The sequence below is a fragment of the Chamaea fasciata genome, unplaced genomic scaffold, assembly GCF_029207755.1.
Source record: "Chamaea fasciata isolate MVZ Bird 193981 ecotype frontalis unplaced genomic scaffold, bChaFas1.0.hap1 SCAF_14, whole genome shotgun sequence".
NCBI lineage: Eukaryota > Metazoa > Chordata > Aves > Passeriformes > Sylviidae > Chamaea > Chamaea fasciata.
Genome location: NW_027094099.1, coordinates 3720908 through 3740877, shown reverse-complemented (window position 1 = coordinate 3740877; position 19970 = coordinate 3720908). Strand labels below are relative to the sequence as shown.

General features: G+C 49.0%; 1 protein-coding gene and 3 non-coding genes across 4 annotated transcripts; 3 read left to right on the top strand and 1 right to left on the bottom strand.

The window, feature by feature from the left end:
- The first annotated feature begins 354 nt into the window (after positions 1-354).
- Positions 355-426, top strand: TRNAG-UCC (transfer RNA glycine (anticodon UCC)). The gene has a single exon. It is a non-coding gene; the product is annotated as a tRNA-Gly (tRNA).
- A 4206-nt stretch (positions 427-4632) lies between these two features.
- Positions 4633-4704, top strand: TRNAM-CAU (transfer RNA methionine (anticodon CAU)). The gene has a single exon. It is a non-coding gene; the product is annotated as a tRNA-Met (tRNA).
- Positions 4705-4785: 81 nt separating this feature from the next.
- TRNAI-AAU (transfer RNA isoleucine (anticodon AAU)) lies at positions 4786-4859 on the top strand. Its single transcript has one exon. It is a non-coding gene; the product is annotated as a tRNA-Ile (tRNA).
- Positions 4860-7434: 2575 nt separating this feature from the next.
- On the bottom strand, positions 7435-17495 carry LOC136296978 (mitotic-spindle organizing protein 2B-like). Its single transcript, XM_066196552.1, has 3 exons — positions 17343-17495; positions 17102-17250; positions 7435-7709 (listed from the first exon to the last, which is right to left on the bottom strand). The coding sequence occupies exons 1-3, from the start codon at positions 17486-17488 to the stop codon at positions 7549-7551; spliced, it is 456 nt and encodes a 151-aa protein (XP_066052649.1). The 5' UTR covers positions 17489-17495; the 3' UTR covers positions 7435-7548.
- Between the last annotated feature and the right edge of the window lie 2475 nt (positions 17496-19970).

Here is a 19970-nt window from a genome sequence, read left to right as displayed (position 1 = left end):
CATAAACAAGGGAGACTGATCCTTTTCTTCTTCTCTAGCTGCTTGGGACTGGAGATTGGTACTGGACAAACAGATCCATCCCTCGCACACACATGCCATTGGTCTGTGCAGTCTGTACCTGCAGCTCAGTCCTGATCTGTCCAGAGTCCTGTCCAGCACCTGGACAATCCCTTGTGCTGATCTTCTCTAGTCAGTGTCTAGCCCAGCTTGAGTTTCCCAGCCAATATCTTACACACAGAAACACTCGTACTCTGTGGCAGTTTGTAGCAGCACACATAAAATTGGAATTAGCCAGCTTGTGCCTGGAGTCTGGAATGTGAACTGTGGGAGCAGGCAGGGTGCCACTGTGCAGCTGCGTTGGTGGTATAGTGGTGAGCATAGCTGCCTTCCAAGCAGTTGACCCGGGTTCGATTCCCGGCCAACGCAGGTCAAATTTTGTTGTCTCACCTGCTCCCATTTAGCAGCACGGAGGCCACAAGCTGTGTTGTGCCTCTGTAACCCTGGATGACAAACCTCAGCTTCTAGGCCACTCCTCTATTCCCTTCCGTGACACACCTTGTTTTAATGGACAGGTTTCTTCGGATGCCTGCTTCTCCCCAGTACCGTTCCCAGGGGTTCAGATGAGGGTGATGAAAAATGTTCATACAGCACCACCTCTTGTGGCCCTGCAGGACATTCTTCTTTCACCAGTGTATTTTTCCAGCTGAGGTGGCTCTGGGCTGGGCTCCTCACCATTGGTACAGGAGCTGGATGAGAGGGATTTTCAGTGTTGCTGCTGCAGCTGGTTGCACCTGGCAAGAGAAGCATGCTGCTGTGGCACGGTAATGAAGAAGACTGACAATGCCCAGCTGGGGACCAAGGCATGAACTGTGGACTTCATGAGGCCAGTTATGCAACTTGGGGGTATAGTGGGAGGAGGCCTGTTCTTTATATAATGTCTCAGTGTCACATTGGAGTGAAATTGCTCTCCATCCTTCACCTTTTCCATCTCTGCAGTGCCAGCTGGTCAAATGCTTTGTCATTCCCCTTCAGAGGGGATGCTGGTACATACAATGTCTTTGCTCGTAACACAGAGTCATTTCGTATGTAGGACTCTTTCTGGAAAACAGACTGTGGTACATATGGGAGCTTCATTTGAAATGACCTGGTTAACAATCATGACTGCTTGTCTCAGACACCCTATGTCACCAACTCACTTGTAGGGCTGCTGACCTATTCTCTCCAGACTCCAGCACCACAGTTATATGCTAAAGTTTACTGGAATTCAGTGTGATAATATTTTTGGTAACTAAGGGGTATAACAGCCTAATTTCTCTTACAGCTTGTGGTTAAGAGAGACTGGCAGAAGTTGCTAAACTAATGTCCTTAAAATTTGAAAAATTGTGCCAACACGTGAAATTCACAGTGATTGGAAAACGGGAAATATAGCCATGATTTCTAAAATGAGAAAAGAGGAAGTCCTGAAGACTTATAGGTTGATCAGTCTCACCTTGGTGCCTGGTAAGACTGTGGAAAAAAATCTACTGGGAAACTTTGTTAATGTACATAGAAAACAAGATGAATGATCACAGACAATATGGATTCCCTAAGGACAAAATTAGTGTCCTTCTATTCTAGGCTACTGAGACAGAACCTGAAGAAGGGCTGTGGGGTTGTCAGCATGCTGAGGGAAAGCCTGAGGGAACAAAAAGACTGCAGTCCTACTATGTTTTGGACTCAGATCACTGATGTGGAACCTAGAGTGCACACTATTACATCATGAGACCTTCTTAATAGGTCTCCTCTGCCCTCTTACCTTTACCTTTTCCATCTCCTGCATCATCAAGTTCTCCAGCTCATTCACCAATGGGATGTGTGTGCCTTCTGTCAGGTGGGTACTTACAAGAACCCTCCTTGTTGTCTTTGATGTCCCTGACTAGATGCAATTCCATTTCAGCTTTGCCTTTCATAACTGCATTTCTGCATGCTCAGACAGAGCATGAAGATTTGAAAAATAATAATTCCTAATTAGCTTATGCACTTTTGTCCTGTAAACTGCCAGACAGATGCTTTAGGGTATATGCCTCTGTGGCCAATCCAAACACTTCCACTCACACCCAGGCATGCACATACATGCACCACACACTGCAGGAATTCTCTGAAGAGACAAGCTGAGGCCAGGAGCCCTGAGGCTCAGGGAGAATGATGGAGCAATGCTTCACAGCTATTGCAAAAAACCCCCAAATCATCTCAATATGAAAGGAAACTGCAGGTGCTCATTGTTTTATTTTGACAAAAGAGCAAAAACTAGAACAACCAGTTGTACCTACAGAAATGTGGAACTAGAGCAAGGCAGAAATAATTTTAGCGTTGTGCTCACATAGCTTGTGTATTGATGAGTGTGGAAGATTGCCAGGCCTAGCAGCACGACAGGCTATATGAGTCGAGCACGTGCAGCCCTTGACCTGTCAAGGACACTTCTGTCTACCTGGATCCTGTGCATGGACCATTTCCCAAAAGAACTGTGGCCTGGAGACAGCCCACACTGGAGCAGATTTATCCTGAAGGACTGCTGCCCCAGAGAGGATGTGCACGGAGCAGGGGAAAAATGGGAGGAGGAAGAAACAGCAAAGGCAAACTGTTATGAACTGACCACAACACCCCACTGGACATGCCAAGTCCCCCTAGTGACAAGGTCCCCCCATTCCCTGCTGCCCCATGCAAGGGGCACGGGGCACACCCTCCTCCATGTCACTGACAACTCTGATGACCAGAGTTGTCTGGTGACGACCACACAGATTGGAGAAGAGAGGATTAAAGGGAGAACAAAAAGGGGTCCAAAACCAACTTATAACAACAGTTACAGATCAAAAGAACTTTAAATCTTAACAAAACTTCTTTTAACACACATAATATCCATTCTTATATTGAGAGAGCCAATCACCACACCACCCATCTCTAACACAATGTCATTGGGAAGGGCACTCCTCGCCCCCTCAGGAGGGAGTGTCTCCCAGCTGCTTCCAGCGGCTGCGTGTAGAAGCCCACCTACTGTTGCCCAGCCCCACTGTGTTCTGCTGCTGCTTCGGGCTTTTTTGCTACACTTTAACCCATCACCCCATGCCTGCCCAGGCACTCAGCAGCTCCTGGCATGGCTCCTGTGTTTTTGCTACACTTTTTTTGCTACCATGAGCGTGCCCGCCTGTGCTGTTCCAGCCTGCTGCCCTGAGCTCTCCTGCTGCAGTACAGTCAGCTTCCCAAGTGCCACTGACACCGGCGGCCTCCGTGAGTCTGCGAAGGAGAGCCCCGCTCTCTCTCCGGCCAGCGGCGCTGCCATCAACGGTGTGGAGAGGGGCCGGGCTCGCGCCACAGCGCCCCCTGCAGCGCGGGGGGATCATCGCACCCGCCCTGCCCGGCCGGGAGCCACCGGCGCCCCTGCCGGCCGTGCCCGGAACTGCACCCAAGGGGAAAGTGCCGCGGCCGGGAGCAGGCTGGGACTGGGCTCCCGGCTCTGTTTGGGGCTGCTGCCGGGGCTGTTTGTTTGTCTAGTAAAGAACTGTTAATCCTTTTCCCATACCTCTGTGTGAAAAACCCTTAATTTCAAAGTTTTATTAATTCAGAAGGAAGACAATAATATTTTCCATTCCAAGGGAGGTTCCCACCTTCCTTGGCAGACACCTGTCTTTCAAACCAAGACAATGAAGGTGGTTTTTCCAGTGGTCCATTTCTTGGACCTAAAATTGTCTCAGAAGTAAGAGGTCCCTTTCTTTAAGCATGGCCGTAGTACACACCTCAGTACCCTGGGGGACAAGATACTGATGATACAAATCAGGAACATCTCAATAGAGTCGACAACTTTTGGAGGATAGTCACCCCAGGACCAAAACACCCCACTTCCTTGTGTCTGTTAGAAAGAGGCTGTGGGACTGAAGAGGGACGAAGTCACAGCCAGAAACCCCTCAGGGCAAAACATGCTCCGTGCTGAGTAAGCACGTGGGTGACATCCTCAGCTTCTCCTCAAAACGAGGAGTCACATCACAGTGCTGACAGCACATCCTCTTTTTGTGCCTGAGTCCTGCTGTCACAGAGCTGCTGTGTACACAGTGGTGCTGTCCAAGGCAGACACATGGTGTGTAATGTGCTGAGTAGCCCCAGTCCCAGGCTTTATGTTTTCATCTAGGTTTTTTTCCAAAATATTTATATCTCCCACTGACAGCAGTTTGGGAAACCATGCTTCTGAATTTGTGAGAAACTTGTGGAAAAATCCACCCACCTGCCTTCTTATATGTTCCTCGTAAGAGGCTTGCTTGTTTTCCTAAAATCTGATGGACGGGTGGTTGTCTATGACAGGTGAATGGCAGCTGCTACCAAGCAAGTCAAAAAACAGAAGCTACCAGATGGGCTTTGTCTCTGTTTCGCTTTCAGCAGCACAGTGGGGACTTCGCCTGTGGTTCCCAGGAGGAGGTCAAAGCTGTAACAGGAAGTGGGGCACCACAGTGCGTTCATTCGTTGTCCCCCGTTTTGGGGCTAATGGGGTGTTTCTGTCACCCTGCGTGGGCTGTTGGTGCCGCCGGCGTTGTGATGCCGCTGCTGCCGCGTGCCGAGGGCAGGGAAGAATTACAGATCTGCTTGTGGATTACTTACGCCAACAACAGCAGAGTGGCGCAGCGGAAGCGTGCTGGGCCCATAACCCAGAGGTCGATGGATCGAAACCATCCTCTGCTATGAGCTTTTACTGCTCTATTTTGTCGGGCGGAGGGGCCTTTGTCCGGCCACGAGGTGGCGGCGCGGCCAGGGCCGGAATACGGCCGGTTAGCTCAGTTGGTTAGAGCGTGGTGCTAATAACGCCAAGGTCGCGGGTTCGACCCCCGTACGGGCCAGTTCGTATTTTCCTGAATTTCAAATTTTTTTTTTTCCCGGTCCGGTCCTCCCTTTTTTGGCAATGATGGTGCAGGGAAATAGTCTGTAGGAAAACAAGGATTTTGCCTGTGCTGCTCAGTCCTAGCGGATGGTCCACTGAGAGAGAGCTTCTAGGCTCTCCCCTTGTTTTCCCTACTCTTGCTTTTGCAGGTGTTCATTCTAGTTTAAGGATAAACTTCACTGCGCGCTTGTGGCAGCTGCACTGGCTCCAGCAGCCCTCCAGACCTGGGACTGACCTCAGCCGTGCCATGACTGGATTCAGGTGTGCGGCACTAACCATTGCACCTGCTGGGGCTGCGGAGGGGCTGAAGGTCAGACCTCGGCCTGCAAGGTTTATTGTGACCATCTGATGACAGGTAAGAATCAGCTGGGGTTCAGATGGAGCTTTGGTGGGCAGGCAGGGCAATGGAGTCAGCTGTCCTGAGAGGACTGTTCGGGTCTCCCTCCTTGAGTCAGGATGCTGCCCAAGGTTGCTCTGCCAAGGTCAAACTTTGCACATTCTGTGTTACCCTTCTAAAATCTTGAAAATTTTGAAGTCACTCAGGTAGTACGAATTCCACTTGACATCACACATCTCCGTGCAAATATTGACAGAGCTTTAATTATGTTGATTTGCTTATCTGCTTTAACTGCTTTATAAAACAAATCTCGTAAAATTATCTGTGGATTTTATAGCCTCCTTGGCAATGCTACAGTCAACATTGCCCATTTAAACAGTGAATAATTGTCAGAAATCAGGTTTGCACAGAAAGTGCATCAGTCAGTGTCCTGCCCCTGCACCTGATTAAGCGCCCTAAGAGAGACAAATGTCCATGTCCCCCACTTTCAGTCACCAGTGAGGCTCAGTGTGTAACCCCAGGAGGAACAGACTGTGTCTGTAATCCCAGATAGGCAGATGGGCATTAGATGCCACGCAGGCCATCATATTCTTATCCCTCTATTTTTGCACATTTATGGCTCCCCAAAACCACCTTGATCCCACCTTTTCCCCACTTTCCTCTCCTGAACATCCCATAAGCCTCAATCCAACAATGCTGTTCCTTTGTATCCCATACCTTTGCCCCTAGCAATGGACCATATAGAAATAGCCTATATGGTGAAATAGCACCTTTGTAAAGACATGGGAGGGCAGTGCCTGGTCCTTCAGGGGCACCAGGTCAAGGACCTTTTTCCATGTGGCAAAGGAAGATAGGAAAGGGAGAAAGTGACCTGCATTCACCCTCTTGATGGGAGCCACCCTCTGAGCCCAACAAGAGCCCTGGGAGCAGCTGGGACAGAATCCCTAGCACAGCAGAGGTCCCCAGGGCTATTCCACCTCCCCCTGTTTGTCCTCATTCCACGACATGAGCTTTTAATCAAATAACTTAATGCTGTCTCATGAGGTAGGAGGGTTCCCTGCAGCCCTGGCTGACCCTAACACCCCTCAAAAACACCCCACATCCTGCCCTGTCCCTTCCAGTGTCCCTGGCAACCTCAGGGGACCTACAACCCCCAGGGCGTTGAAGTGCCACAGAGAACAGCCCCTGCCCCAAGGTGCTTCACCCCCGCCAAGCCCCAAGTCACTGCAGTCCCCAGCAGCGTCTCCAGCTCTGCAGAGCCTGGAGGGAACAAGGCTGACGTTATTGAGAGGGGCTGAACATGGGGTGGGGGGTGACAGGGGCCAGGGACGTGGCTCCAAGAAGGGATCTCAGGGCTGTAGTTGGAGCTCAGGCATGGGATGCAGCTCTAGGTTCTCAGGTGGAACCATTCTTGAGCATTGATATTCTAGAATATCAGCTTTCTTCCTTGGGTGCCACTTTCCTCCAGGGCTCGATCCCATGGGACTGTATCAAGCAGATGCCCACAGAGGCCCAAGTATGCTCTCCTGCCGCCCAGCATTGTGACCATAACTTCACCTGGCTACCTCCCCTCAGGCCTCTCAACTCCACCACCTCAGGTTTACTGAGGGGAGCAGCTGCACTTTGTTATCTGATCAGAGTAGGAGAAACACAGACCTTGCAAATCTCATTTTAGCACCTGCTAAAGCAGGCCTGTGAGAGGTAGATCTTGAGTTTAGGAATCATCATCTAACTCCCAAAGAATGGAGGTACTTTCCCCTAATTAGGGACATGGAATTCATCAACAGCCCCTGAGCTCCCAGAGCCATTAGGAGGCACCCTATTGCCTGGAGAGCCTCTGGAACCATGCATGGTTACACTTGAGCTCCAAGAAACCAACGTACCTGTTTTAGGTATTTTAAGTGTCTTGCCCAGGGTGATGGAGCTGTTCCCTCCCTTATCTGGCACAACCTCCTCATTTGACCTGACTCCTGAAGCAAAGGGGGCTGTAACACTTTGTAAATGAATAATCACATCAGCACCACGTGGAGGACTGAACATGGGATTATGTCTTGGGAGACATCAATCTGATTTCAGATATAGGTGCTAGAACGCTGTAGACAGGCACATGGGGAAACAGGGCAAGCCAAAGGCAGGAACATTTCCTAGCAGTCTGCGTGGCCAAAGGAAGTTTTGGAAATAAGAACCAACAGCTCTGTTCCCTGTATTACAAATCGTGTTTTTAGGTTAATACATACAACACAAGCAGCTTTAACAAGAACAATTTATATACATTGTCAAGCATCAAAATCCATCTGTTCTAAGGCCTTATTTAGGTACTGTTGCCTCCCCCGCTGTTCTTCCCAGAGGTTGCTGCCTTCTGCATCCGGCTCGCGCTCAGCTGTCGGGGCATCCTCTGTGCAGATCCTTCCCGGCTGCTTCTTTCGGCCATAATCTGTGACCCGCTGACAGCAGAGCTGGTTTTATTTCTCCCTGAATAAACAAATACATCCATTAATTTTCACATCCCAACCCAAGCATCACCACACAGCAGCTAGCCACAAGCGTTCCTTCAGGAACCATGCAAGAGGCAAAATTCCATTAGATCTCACAAACGCCTTCAGCATCCAGTGCAGAAAGCAAATTGGTGAATTCAGCCCAACAGGTATCGGTGCAACGGAACCCAGAGAAGTTACAGTAGAAGCATTTTTAATTGTCATGAGGTTTAATCCACAAAGTAACCAGCCACTTTGTTCCAGTCATTCCACACAGGAACAGCAGCATAGCAAACAGCACTGCTGGAACACCAAGAGCTTCCAACACCTCTTTCAATAAGTGAAAGAATGTGCCAGTGTCCACTGGTTGAGAATGTTGCCACATCATCAGTTCACACACACTTCTCTCCATATCACTTCTACCACTCAATGAGCAGATTTGGATCTCCTGTAATTTTCTGGCGTTTTCAGGAAATCAGACTTCTACACAGGACTTCCAGGTGTTTTTTCTGAGTTCAGGAGGTGAGAGTTCCCCTCCTGGAGGCACAACTGATGGGCTCTAAGAGGCAGGGCGAGAGCAGGAAGCAGCAGTGGGTACAAAGGTAGGAGCTGAGGGAGGCAAGGGGCAACAGAATCCTGTCAGAGGAGAGAGTGACTACAAATGTCAGGAGGGGATGAGGGACACTGACTTTTCCTACCACGCCCTCACGTGAGAAGTAGGACTCACTTTAGGAAAGAGAATAAAAAGAATACAATATACAGCTTTTACTGAAGATGGCAACCTCCATGAAGCATCATAAAAATTAATAATAGCAGCAAGAAAACAAAACAGGAATACAGTGAGCTGTAGTTACATGCATGCAATTAAAACGAGTGACATTTTGGCAACCATTCACAGTGCAACTTGCACAATATCAAAAGCTGCTCTACACTCTACAGTCTCCATGGACATGGTTTGGAAATCATTATCTTGGATCATCTGTGCTATGGACAGTGCACAGTTACCATTCCATCCAGTCTCCTTGGAGCAGTTCCCTGTCTGGGAACAGGACTCACATCAGTACTACCAGTTAACACCTTGATGCACCAGAAAGACAATCCAAGAACTTCCAAGTAGGAGCAGGTGGCCATTAGTAATCTGTAAAATTTGGGTGGCACAAAAATCCATTCACTGATCCCAGCCAAGTCAGGTGCTCTTGAAAAACTCTCTTCTTGTCAAGCAGGGCAGCGATGTGCCCGCAGTCACCATCCCATGTCAGCCAGCCAGCCTTGCCAGCTGTGTTGTAGCTCAGGCACTTTAAGCAGCTTCACTAAAGCAAGTGCTGTTCATGAAAACAAACACGCAGTGCAAAGGTAATACGTGATCTCACGGTATCTGAGAGAAAAAGTGGCAGGAATAAAAGCATTATTCACCATGATGGTTTTAGCAATCCTGGATATGTCCTAAGGTGAATGTCCTCCCCTTCTCACATGCATGTGTCTGCTGAGAGGGCAGGTCCTCAACCCACATACAACTCCAGCTGTGTGCACACACACACTGGTACCCCTAAGCACTGCTGGAGTCAGGCCCTCGATGTTCTGACTCAGCCAAAACAACTTGGGGAGAAAGAGTCATTTGACTGAAGAGAAGCTGCACTCAAAGCATGCGCCCTCCATCCCCCTAGCCTTGAAATCACAATAAAATAAAGCAGTTAAACTGCATAAATACCCAGAATATTTTTGGAAGCAGCCAGTGCAGACCCATGTAGCAGACAAGGACAGCTTCTGAAGTGTGCAGGGACAAGCATGGCTTGTGCTTCCCTCAGTTCCACTATCAGAGATAACAGATTCAATTACCACAAAGCACAAAAGCAGCTCAACGACCATAAACTCTCTGTAATTCAAGTACTACAGACGAACAAAAGGATTTCACTGATATTTTCCTTGGTGATTGTCATGGTTTGACACCGGCCGAATGCCAGGCACCCATGAAAGCCATTCACTCACCCTCCCATGTTACACCTGGGCAGAGGAGAGAAAATTTAACAAAGGGTTCATGAGTTAAAAACCGGGAGAAAACACTCCAAGGGCAAAACAGGCTCACCTTAAAGATACAAAGTGAGTTTCTTACTAACAAAATAAGAGAAGTAAATTAAGGCCTTAAGAACACCTTTTCTTCCCCCAACCCCTCTCTCCTTCCTACTGACAGCACAGCGAGATAGGGGGTGGGGGGTTTGGTCAGTTCATCACCTGAGGTTTTCTTCTGCTTGGCTCAGGGAGAGAAGTCGTTTCCCTGTGAGACTGATAAAAGGTCCTTACCTTGAATGTGTCTGGCTGCCACAGAGTAACTGCAGCCCAAATAGCTACAGAAGCAAGAGGCAAGCCAAGAGAGAGACTAATCAAAACCTGCCTCCCCAAAGATGACCTCAGAAGCAGGAGCTGTTTATCTCCTCAAGAGCCAGGCAGAGTTTGGGAAGAATGGTATGTGCACACAAGCAGTTTTAAGTACCAGAAGGAGAAAGAAACAGTGCCTTGTGTCAAGCAGGAGGCAAGAGAAGACTAGCCAGCTTTAGGAAAGAAAAGAACCCCAACCCCAAATAAGCTTTCAGAAGTAGAAATTTAGAGCTCTTCTCTTTCAGTTTCCTCTCTACTCTAGTTACCTCTTTCCTTAAGGGATCCTTTCCAGCCTCTGAGCAGTAACAAGGACTACAGATTTTTCTCTCATTGGTAAATAAATACATAAATGTCTCTTGGTACATTCACTTGTAGCACAGTCAGGGATACCAGGTCTGCAACAGTCTCAAGATATCTCCTGCAGTGTATATTGACATCAACCCCACAAACTGTCCTTCTGCAACACAATTCTCAGATCTTCAAAGCTGCTGTCACATCTTCAACAGTTAACACGTAACCTGGGCTCTTTCCAGAGCTAAAACATCATTCAAGAGACCAAATCATTCACCTCTCCTGCTCTTTTAATAAATGGCTCCCTTCAAGACTGCTCAGCAGATCCACAGGAGCTTCTCTCCCATCACTGACCAACATGAAACACACCAGCCTTCTCCCTACAAATTCTCATGTGTCCCTGGTTGCTCCTCATTTTGTTAGTTTTCACCACCACACTTGGGATAGCTCATTTCCTCTCTTTCTCTTGCAGGTAAGATTAAAGAAAGAGAAGATGGGGAAGAAGTCCTTCACTTGTCTCTGAGAGCTCTATTAAGTCTGATTTGTTGAGTGTTTCTTTGGGAGGGAGGGTGGGGCGAAAGAATGAATTGTCACTCAGAATTATCATTCAAACTCGTATCTCATTACTGTGCAACAAAACCACATGACAAGTCTGGTATATAGAGTATTCCTCTAAATCCCTTTCCTTTCTGTCAGGTCTTACTTTGCAGAGAATGAAAAAGAGGGAGGAAAAAAGCTTGATAATCAGTCTGAAAAGATATATTGAAAAAATTATCCCAATGCAGCATTTAGCTCGGTGTCCAGCAGAGAGGAAAGCTCAGAGGCTCAGGTATCCCTGCAAATCTCCCACAGGAAAAACGTGACAGGAGAGAGACCTCCATGGCCACCTATTCTGTTGGGACTAAAGCCACAGCAGGTTGTGAGCATGCCAGCCTAGACTTTTTGCAATTTATTCCTGGGATAAGGAAGATAAAATAAAAGCTGTTTGTCTGCTGTTTCTGTTGAAGTAGAAAAGTCTACTTGACTACCCATCACCTGTATTTGAGAAGATCAAAATTTTTTAATACCTTCTGGGAGAGGAAATGTACAGAACTTTTAATCAAGGCAATTTCAGCCATCTGAGAAAGCACTGCTGAGAATTTTTTTGTCAGTTCTAAAATAACTGACGTAATGATAATTTCTGTACCAGAAGATAATAGAGATCTATAAACTGAAGTGAGTTGGTTGCCTACAATATAGAAAAAGAATTCATTTTGGAATGTGAGCCTGGAGGGAAGCGAGAGGAACAGCAACAACTTCACATCAAGAATGCTCTATGCACAGAACTCGTCCCATGTATTTACCATGTCCATCATTTCATGAGAAATGAATCAAGGCCTTTAATTCTAAAGGCTTAAACTCTATTGTTTATGGCAGGAAAAGCTGGAGGGAGTGAGAGTTGCACTGTAAGATCCAGAAAGCAACCTAATTGCTCCTCAGTGACTGCAGAAAATCCACTCATTGGAGTGGGATTGACAGCGTGCTGGAAAAACCTGGGTATGAGCAACCATGTAAGGAAACCATGGTCAGGACTCTGTTAGTCCTTCAATTAGCCCTATAGGTCATTCTACAGTTGGTTTTTAGAGAAGAAGACATGCAGACCACGAGGTGTCTGGGAATATTTTCAGGTGCAAGGCACACATCACCACCACTCACATCCCATGGAGATATTTAATTTACAATTAAAGCATAATAGCCAGTATAACCTGCAGGAAAATTCACTGTATGATGTATAAACCCCCAGCTTAAATAAATGTAAGATAAATCCTTTGCATCTCCAAGGGGATTCCCTCTGCCATATCTGAGCTTTACACAGAATTCTCCTTGTCAGCATTATCCTTATCTCCTTAATACAGAAGTCTACACTACAAATCCCACATCAGGCTGAACCCTGAGATAACTCGGCTGAGTGGAAGAGGAATGCAAAGCAGCTGGTAGGGCCAGCCAGCAGCACCCAAGAGTGCTGACAGTCAGCACTCCAAAAGGCTGGTCACAGCTAAAGATACACTGCACAAAGGGCAAGAAACAAGTGAGAAAAAGGGATAAACAGGGAAGGATAAAAAAATGCAAAGATGGCAAGAAGAACACAGAAGAAGGACAAAGTTGGCAACGAGCTATGTAATACACAGAGGAGTATTTAGGAAACAACTGGACAGCAACACTTACAATTCTGAGGCCTTGAGTGTATCTAAGTATTTACACAGGAAGAAAGTAGTTAAAAATGCAGGGGCAGAAAAGGACTTGGGATTGTCCACGGCATATTTTTCCACACAGACCATAAAAAGGTGTGAACCTTTGACAGCACCCATGGCTGGTGAAGGGCTCAGTGTTTTTTTCCAGCAGGCACTGGAGCTTGTGAGAGTTTCCCTGGGCAGGAGAGCATTCTGACCCCTGCTATGCACAACTCCTTTTTTTCCCCCGTGTCAATTAGTTCCTGGTAGCCTTAAAATCCACACACCAAGTGATAGACCCACAAAGGAGACAGGTTTTGAAAAGCAAGTTCATGTTAACAACACATTCAGAAGAGAAATTAGCTGGGGCAAAGCTTCAGGAAGTAATTTTATGGGAAGATGCTCCTTCTGGGGAAGTGGGGAATGTGAAAAAAGAGGGTGGAGTGCAAAGAGAGAGCGAAGCATCAAAGACTAAGATCAGCCTAAAAAAAGAGCAGGGCGTTGACATATGCATGTGTGTAGAGAGGTAGAAAACTGCAAGGGAACCAGCAGGGACTTGAGGGTTGGCTGATGGAAACAGAAAACACTGAAATAGTATGTGAGAAAATGGGATACCTAATGACACGAATGTCTAGTCTAGGCCAAACTCAACAGGGCTGTCCTTAAAAGAACCCTCCCACTCACACACACACAGAAAGGATACCTGGGAAATTCTTTCTATTTCAAACCAGCACTTTCTCTCTCAAATGAAATGTTGAGGGATCATGTTGAACATAGCTTGAATTAAGCTGCATCCAGCTAAATATGCCAGATGGATGCTTTAATACCCACACACAGCAATTTGCAGGCAGCTGTCATGGATTCAGTTACCAGCCAACAAAGAATGCCATGGCTGTGTTCTGTGCGAAAATACAGAGCTACTCATTTCAGACTCCCTGATGCTTCATCAGCACAAAAGCTGAAATAACTACAGGACATCCCCCACCACCAATAGTGCTGATCAGAACTGCTGCATCAGACTTATTTTAGCTGTTTTTAAAAGCCTCCAGGCACCATGATGTGCTGGGAAGCCTAAGCCAGGATTTAATTACTGATACAACTGGAGGAGAGCAGGCTTGGGTGATCTTTGGTGAGACCAGGATTCCTTCAGTCACTTGTCTGCCTTCTGACAGGGGAGGGAGTGCGGGGGCTGAGCTGAAAGGCATGAAGCAGCTTGAGAAGCTTGCACAGGACAATTGCTGCTCTTGTTACAAGCACAGAGCTTGGGCTGTAACCACACAAGTCCCAGTGGTGCGGAAGAGGCATCTGCCCTAGCCAAATGCCTGGTCCTGCATGGAAGCTGCACTGTCTTCCTCTTAAATGGAAGCAGCATCTTCCAAAAAGAGATTGCAGAGCCAACATCAGGAAGCGCTCAGGTTCCCCTTCTTTACAGCAGCACCTCAGGGGAAAGGAGGCAAGGCAAGGCAAACCGAACACCCCTGCAGAACAGAGCCAGCCCAGAGGCCACCCCCAGACACCCTGTTAACACTTACCCAACTCCTGAAGGATGGACTTGGACTGCGCCCAGAATGAGAAAGCTCAGGGAAAGAGAAGTGATTCTTTGCAAGTTGAAAGATGGTAAGTTTAGACCAGGTATTGGGAAGAAATTCTTTCCTCTGAGGGTGGAGAGGCCCTGGCACAGCTTGCCCAGAGAAGCTGTGGCTGCCCCATCCCTCTAAGTGTCCAAGGCCAGGCTGGACAGGGCTTGGAGCAACCTGGGATAGTGGAAGGTGTCCCTGCTCATGGCAGGGAGTGGAATGAGATGAGCTTTAAGGTCCTTTCCAACACAAACCATTCTCCTCTTAAAAGGACTGGACAAAATACATCCTTCATATTAACAGGATTTACCAGCACTTCTTATACTCACAGAAATGAAAACACAGGACTAAAGTTGTGATAAGCCCCTGCTGAGCTTAAATTCTGCCTAAAGCATTTTCTGAGCATTAGCTCTTCAATGATAATTTTATTCACAAAGGAATGAGCTGGTGTTAGTGGGTGCTGTGTGACAGCAAGGTCACCTGGGCTGGCAGAAACTAAGAAGAGAAGCTTTCATTCAAAGTGAGTTAGGGCTCTAATTTAACACAAGCTTGGAGAAAACAAAAAACCTGACACAGGTGAGAAGACCAAGCCTTCCGACAAGGTACAGAAGTGCTGCCCATCAGAATTTGGTCAGAGATGAATGTGAAAAGAAAGAGGAGGCCCAAGTGCCTCTTCATCACCATTACCAAGCAACAGCTTGCAAAGAGGGCAAAATCCAAGCTTAGTATTTAATGTTTGATGACATCTGCAGCAAAACTGTGGCTTGATGGGCACAATCCTCCTGTTTCACCAATTCCAGTGCATTAACTTGCAGCGAGGACGTATTTTAACCTCGGGAAATAAGGCAGCAATCTGCCAAACTGGCCGCTGAAAGCCAAAATAATACTGCAAATATTTACCACAAGCAACACCATCCTTCCCTGAACTTCATTACACTTCGCCTTTGGTCCAAGGGCTTGTCCCAGAGCACTCCACGATATCAACAGGTCAATTTTAAAGGAATACTACAAAGAGAAAAGCCTTGCTGGACACACTAGGACTGAAATCTGAATCAGACTAGGAACTGCTCTGCTAAAGATGCAGAATGAGCACCAAATTAACATCTCAAGACAGCTACTAACTCCTGCAATCTCAGCCTCTGTAAGGTACCTGCAGCAGTGTGGTAGAAGGCAACAGTTAAGGGCACATCAACTCTACCTTAGGCTTCTGGTTTTTCCTCTCGAGAAATTTAATGCGGATTAAAAACAAGTGGCCATTGGCCTGTCTCAAACCTGAACTAGTCCACTACTAGCTAAGATTAGTTCATGGCAGTAGCCCAGTGCTAGAAAAAAAAAGCCTCACTTGTCCAGAAAGTACCACTCAAAGAGCATACATGAAAGAAGAACAGCTGTTCGACATTACAGACAGGAACAAAAACCTCAGCAACATTCCTTCATGGTTTGAGCAGCCTGTAACAGCTGGAGCACCAACAGAGGGAGCAAAATTTAACATAATTTCTTATTCACCATCTCTGCTCTTTTGGGATGTTTCCTCTTAATGCCATATCAAATGGCACACTGCTTCATCCTTGAAAAATCCAAGTGCTGCACCTCTCCCATTTTGTTTAGGAAAAAGTAGTCAGACAGGTGTCTTCCCTTGCCCCTGTGCATACTCAGAGTCGTTTCTCAGTCACATGTGAGGCTGTTCTCTTCACCACAACCACCTTCTTTACAGGGAATTCTTAATCAAGAGCATCTCCTGAGAAAGGGAAACCTGTTCATGGTGAGTCCAAGGAGTCCTGGACACTTTACGCACGCACTCCATTTGGGCTTCAGCAAACTTGCTGAGTTCCTGTCAGCTGCTCAAAGAGGGGATTCTCCTTGAGCTCTGCCATTATGAAGGTGCCAAATTGTGGCATAACTCCTTTGTTCCAAAACTGCTTTTCAAATTAATCCCCCTCTCAACTTCACTTCTGACAGGACTTGCAAGCACAGCCAAGAAAATAAACATGCCCAACCATCACCACTGCCCCTTTCTGACACACTTTTGAGCACAAGAGAAATGAGCTTTTCCACTGTGAATCCAGGCTTAGTGACAGCACTTATTTTAGTTACTTCTCTTTAAACCTTTTGGAAGTAATCCACAGAGTTGGCAAGCCAGAAGTCACTTCAGGGAGTAAATAGAAATTTTATTAGAACTGGTTAGGAATAAAATAAAATAATTTATATTTATATATATATATATATATTTTTTTTTTTTTAATGGCACAAGTTCAGGGCTATGGTTGTTAGTGTCCATGAAGATTAGAGTAGAAAGGTGAGATAAATGCATTCAAAAGCAGTAACTGTTTTAGCTGACAGTCCCCCACAGCCTTCTACTTCATCTTCCAACACAAATGCCATCTCTAGAGGATGGAAATCGCTGCACGAGTGTTAGAAGCCACCACGCACATGGGAATACAGTACAGGAAGCAACACAGCTCTCCTCCTTTTCCAGGGATTCCTCACGGCCCGGAAACTTTTAACTTTTTTTGAGTTATATACAAACAAAGCAGTACTGAATAATAACGTAGATGAAAGAGGTTTTTTCTGTTAAGGGCTTGGCGAGCAGAGCCAGGAGGCCACAAAAGGCGCCACAAGTCCTGCAGCAACCTCCCGGCGGCCCCCTCGCTGCCTAAAACCCGTGACAAAGAGGGCGCGGGCAGCGGCCGGGGCTCACACCGAGCGGGCCCCCCGGGCAGAGCCGCCCCCCGGGCTGGGCCGAGCGCCCCGCACGCCTCTTCCCGGCGCGGCCCGGGCGCGGGGCAGCGCCAGGCGCGCTCCGGGCCGCAGCGGCCGCAGCGCGGGGCCGGGGGGCGGCGGGCTCCGGCCGTCCGCGGGGGGCTCAGCGCGGGAACACCCCGGGGAAGGGCCCGGCACCGCCCCTCGCCCGCCCCGCTCCGCCCCCGCCCGCCGCGTACCTCGGGTGTCGGCGGGGATCGGCGTCGGAGCCGGCGCGGCGGGGCCGCCCTCGGGCCCCGGCGGGAGCCGCTGCCCGGCGCACATCGACTTCAGCACCTGGAACACGGCGAGCGGCGCCACGTTCATGCGCAGCAGGTCCAGCAGTACCCTGCGGGGGAGACATCCGGCACCGGGAGCCCCCGTCAGAGGAGACTCCGGCGGCACCGGCGGCTCCCGCGGGGGCCGCCCCCCGCCGCTCACCGGAACACCTCCGGGTCCAGCCCGCTGCCCGCCGCCTGCGCCAGCTCGAATAGTTCCGTCTCCTCCGCGCTCAGCAGCTGCTTCCGCCGCAGCCGCGTCTCCGCCATCGGCGCCGTTGCCGCCATTCCCGCCGCCCCCTCCGACATGACTGCGCGGCCCCGCCCCCCGCCGGCCCCGCCCCCTCCGGGCCCGCCCCCTGCCGCTCCCGGCGCGGCCGGCAGGCGGCAGCCGCGCTCCAGCCGCGCCCCGGGCCCCGGCCCGGCGCCGCCGCAGCGCCCGCGTAGTGACAGCGTCCGGGGCACGGGGCCCGATGTGCGATGTCCGGGGTCCCGGATCCGCCCCGCTGCCTCGGAGCAGGGCGGGAGCCAGCGAGGGCCGCTGAGCGCGCCAAGGGCGGGGCGGCGCCTTCGGGTGCGGAGATGCCGTGGGGCCTGGCGGAGCTACGGAGAGCCCGTGTTCTCGTCCCCAGCTTCCCCTGGGCCGGGCAGCAGCTGCCCCGAACGCGCTGCAGTCCCCGAGCCCAGAGAGCATCTGGCTTTGCACGGGGGAGGAAACTGGGAATTTGGGTCTTGAGTCGCACCGTGTCGAAGAGCTGTCAAACTGAGATTGAAATTCCTCTATCTAAATGAAAATGAGCTGTTGCCATTAGGGAGGGATGGTGCTGTCCCCAGCCCAGCACACACAGGCCCTGGAGCTGTGGTGTTAATGGAGAGCAGAGCAGAGGGGTCACTGTGTCCCCCCGGCATTGCCATGAGACCCCATCCCATCCCTACACCAAGCCACTGGAGACAGATGCTCTCGCTCCACATCCCAAGCAACTTGTGACTCTGTCAAAAGGTGACCTCACTGCCCTGAATCACGCCTGGGATGTTTTGGGGAGGGGGACAGCCACACCACTAGCAAAGCACTGGGATGGTCTCACCTGGAAGATCAGAGAATCCTAGGCTTGGGTCAGAAGGTCATATAGTCCAACCTCCTACTGTGAGCAGGGATATCTTCAATTATATCAGGTTGCTCCACGCCCCATCCTACCTGGCCTTGAATGTCTCCACACATGGAACTTCTACTCTAAGCAAGCTGTATCAGGGTTTTACCACCCACACTGTAAAATACTTCTCTTATCAAATTTAAATCGATGTTCCTTTAGCTTAAAACAATCTCCCCTTCTATGTGCCTGACCACGCTGGTTTGGAGACAGGCCTCCAAAATTGTGTAAGGAAAAGGAGAGAACTGCTCACAGGTGTAGACTCAAAATTAGGTGCAGAGATGTCTTGGGCCAATTTCCAAACAGGACACCAGGAGCAAGTAAGTGGTTTGGAAGGATGCTGGGAACAATACTGAAGGGACTGAGTGAGGGTGGTCTCCAAGTCCGAAGCTGAAACTTGTCCTTTGGGTCAAACATTTGGTCTATAGGAGAAGAGTAGAGAGGAAACATTCAGCTGGGTCATGTCTGTGCCAGTGCACGTGTGCTATGTATGTGCTACCCTGCACATTCCATTGGCAGCCTGAAAGGATCAGGAGCAAAAAATTTCTCTCCTTTGCTCTAAACTCTGGCAGCTGAGCTGTTGAGTTATCTGATCCTCCTGTAGATTGCTGTGGTTGGAGGCAAAACACAGGGCACAGCATTCTCAGGGAAACTGAAGTAACTGAAGCATCCGTGCCAGGGCTGGGGTTTATAACTAATCACTAGGTTTGGGCTTCAAGGAACTTCTCCATGCCAGAGGGGCAGGAAGGGGGCATGGATGACAATGTGAGGGTTTAAGCGAGTCCCACAAGGATCAGTTGCTGGTTCTCTCCAGCCTCTGAGGTATTTAAGAGCCTTGATGACTCGTGCTGGGATGGCTGACATGAGGCTTGGCACTAACCAGAGGTCTTCATTTCTAGCAGGTGGGAGACATCAGGGACAGAATTCAGTGAACATACCCCAGTTTCCCAGGTGGGCAAATTCCAATTCCACCCTCTATCAGTCCTTTATCCCTCTTGGTTGCCTCCATCCTGCAAAACTACATATTTGCATAGAATCATAGAATGGTTTGTGTTGGAAAGGACCTTAAAGCTCATCTTGTTCCAATATCCTGCCATGAGCAGGGACACTTTCCCCTATCCCAGGTTGCTCCAAGCCCCATCCATCCTGGCCTAGAACACTTTGCGGGATGGGACAGCCACAGCTTCTCTGGGCAACCTGTGCCAGGGCCTCACCACCCTCTCAGCTAAGAATTTCTTCTTATCTCATCTAAACCTGCCCTCTTTCAGTTCAAAACCATTCTCCCTTGTCCTGTCACTCCAGGCCCTTGTCCAGCTCTCTTGGAGACCCTGAAGGCACTGGAAGGGGCTTTAAGGTCTCCCTGGAGTCTTGTCCTCTCCAGGCTTAACAGCCTGAATTCCTTCAGCCTGTCTTCATGCGAGACAGCCCTGTGAGCATCACTTTGGTCAATAAAGTCCTGTGCAGGGTTAACAGCCCCAAGCTGACCCACAGCCAGGCAGAGTGGCACAAGGCCAGGGCCGCACAAGCTCAGCCCCAACACCGTGCACGAGCTGTTCCCAGCAGTGCTAATCCAATTACAAAACAAACTTCCTTGCTCCATTATCAGGACCTGCAGTATGCTAAACCAGCCCAGCGATTATAGA

Coding starts and splice junctions, on each gene's coding strand:
- LOC136296978 (XM_066196552.1), bottom strand. CDS start 17,488: ATGTCGGAGGGGGCGGCGGGAATGGCGGCAACGGCGCCGATGGCGGAG. Junction 17,251..17,342: donor CTGGACCCGGAGGTGTTCCG/GTGAGCGGCGGG, acceptor TCTCCCCCGCAG/GGTACTGCTGGACCTGCTGC. Junction 7,710..17,101: donor GATCCCCGCCGACACCCGAG/GTACGCGGCGGG, acceptor TTGTTTATTCAG/GGAGAAATAAAACCAGCTCT.